Genomic DNA, 2,500 nt, shown 5'->3' on the forward strand with positions numbered 1-2,500 from the left:
ATGTACAAGTACATGTACATGTATATGTATGCATATGTGTACGAGTATGGATATGTGAGTATGTATACGTGATTATGGGTGTGTTTGTGTGAGTATGTTTATGCATGCATGTGTGTCTGTGTGTGTGTCTGTGTCTGTGACTGTGTGTGTGTATCTGAGCCTGTGTCCTTGTTCATCTTGGATTATATCAACATGCAATCTCAATTTGAACAAAAGAAAGAAAGCTAAGTAACTCTTTAGAAACTACACTAAGATTAAAAATATCTAATTAATTAGGCACATGTCTTTTTATGGCAGCATTCATTTATTACTGCAGTATCACATGAACACAAAATCGTGGTGAAGCTTTTGTTCTAATTAAGGTCTACATAAAAATGAGTTTTATGGTGGAAATCAACCAAGATTCATAAAAACATTCTTTGTATATGTGTTCTACACACAGTGCCAACTAAATAAAATGCATTAGCAAAAGTTGAAGCTATTTTTGCCTTTTGCTTATGGCATCATTTTGTGGAATACTTACAGCCCATTCCCCTTAAAAGCAAGTAAATCAAAATAACCAACCCTTTACTGTCACTATGATACAGTTTGATAATGGCTACTGCATTGCTTAACTTTCCAGATTCATTACAATTTCTAATGAAAAACAAGGTAAAATCTGTACCACCAGCAGCAAAAGAAAAACATTAAATATTACTGTGACCTTGTCTTCCTATTCACACAAAACATTAAGTATTTTGTAATCAGACAAACAATAGCCCTGCATGATAAAAGGCATTATCAGAATGAACTGACACATCCCTGGATTAGTGGCAATCATAAATTAGCAGGTCCTCTATTCCAATATTCTGAATACTCCTATCCTCACTATTCCCTCCTTAAAGCTAATCTGAAACAATTCTTTGGCTGCTATTTGTTTCAGTTACATTATGCAAGATTAACACTTATTTACCTTCATTGCACTTAATGTAACTTTTCTCAGGGTTCCACAGAAGGTTGCAATAATAAACCTGATGACACAGATTCAGCTCTGTGCCATTATTTACTATAGAATAAAACATAAAATTTGAGTACAACTCAATTAGTTTCAGATCCTTAAAATAACTCTTGGAGATTCTGCAAGAATCTGCCCCTATAGCCATCTATAAAACTAAAAGAAGGGCTGAACCATGGCAAACAAAGAGTTTTTAAACAACATCATGACTTCTCCATACATCAGAACATATAAACACACAATATCCATTTCTCTATATTCAACTTTTTACCAATACAGAAACAAATACAAATGCATTAGATACAAATTTGTCATAGATCAACAAACAAATAAATTAAACTATATAACTCAATAAATAAAAGCAATCCTCATTTTTCTGCTTACACAGTTGTCTCCTGATGGATGGTGACAGTTGGTTTGCTAGGTGAAAGAGGCACTGCTGCCTCATCATCCAGGCTGCGTGAACTACCCAAATATCCACTACCTGGATAACCATTCCTTAAACTGCTGCTTATTGAGTTACTACGGGCAGAGCTGCTGGGGAGCATGGAAGGAAAGAGGGTCACTGTTACAAAAATTATAAGACATACCCAACAGGAAATCATCTTGACCCAAACAGCAGACCACGAACGACCGAACGTTATCAGAGTTGCGGATGATGGCATGTACCAGGCTGTTAGACTCATCATTATGTAAAGATTTGCTAGGCCTAACATGACATGGAAGAGAGAGTAGCTGTAAGCCAAGCTCTCAGCCTCATTGCGAACCACCTTCTGACCTCCAATGTCTTCTACTTTGTGTCGCTGAACATTCTGCTTAGCAGGGCAGCTAGGAAATTCTATGGCTTGACAATTCTCTGGGGTTGATGAACCAATGGCAGAATACATGACAGTTATAAATGTTATTACCAAGCTTACATAAGGCAAGACTTCATCTCCCCAGCTCTCTTCATCTGCATTCGGACCACAATAGTATTCCTGCTCAGGTAAAACTATTCGTGAGTTGACATCGTGGCCAGGTCCAATCCAGAGTTTATCAATGGTCTTCTGGTACTTGCGTGGGGCACTTCCAATGGCTGTCCAGGTGAGGTATATGACATACATTGAGACAAGAGAAGAATGCAGAAGTCTCAGACGTACATCTTTTGGTCCTGAAATCAGAGTTCAGCAGCTCAAATATAAAGCAGGCATTTCATATTCTAATCTGGCTTGACTTGTTTTGCCTTACTCTTTAATCTCATAAAACAATTGGTTACTACAAGTAGGTAAGCCAATATTTACATAAAATTGCAAATATCAAATATCAATTACACAAAATAAGAATCAACAGTGACAATACAACAAACAAATCAAACATCACTTTCAATTTCAAATATGTTAGTCTTTTTGTGATGGATATGCTAAAAAAAGCTAACCCTTTTTTAAAATACATAACTAAAAATATAAATCTTACCTTTTTTAATGACAGCAATCATTGATGCCACTATGCAGGCTCCTGCATTTATGA

General features: G+C 36.2%; 1 protein-coding gene across 1 annotated transcript in view; it reads right to left on the reverse strand.

The window, feature by feature from the left end:
- Positions 1–2,500, reverse strand: part of LOC122254829 (serine incorporator 3) — a 10,248-nt gene that overhangs the window by 582 nt on the left and 7,166 nt on the right. The window contains exons 6-7 of the mRNA XM_043018679.2: positions 2,447–2,500; positions 1–2,144 (exon numbers count right to left, since the gene is read on the reverse strand). The exon at positions 1–2,144 is cut by the window's left edge and continues 582 nt beyond it; the exon at positions 2,447–2,500 is cut by the window's right edge and continues 114 nt beyond it. Coding sequence (XP_042874613.1) covers positions 1,375–2,144; positions 2,447–2,500 — 824 coding nt within the window. The 3' untranslated portion in view covers positions 1–1,374. The remainder of the gene's footprint in view (positions 2,145–2,446) is intronic.

Source organism: Penaeus japonicus, unplaced genomic scaffold (assembly GCF_977035675.1).
Source record: "Penaeus japonicus unplaced genomic scaffold, GWHDUDI00000001_assembly GWHDUDI00000019, whole genome shotgun sequence".
In the NCBI taxonomy this organism is placed as follows: domain Eukaryota; kingdom Metazoa; phylum Arthropoda; class Malacostraca; order Decapoda; family Penaeidae; genus Penaeus; species Penaeus japonicus.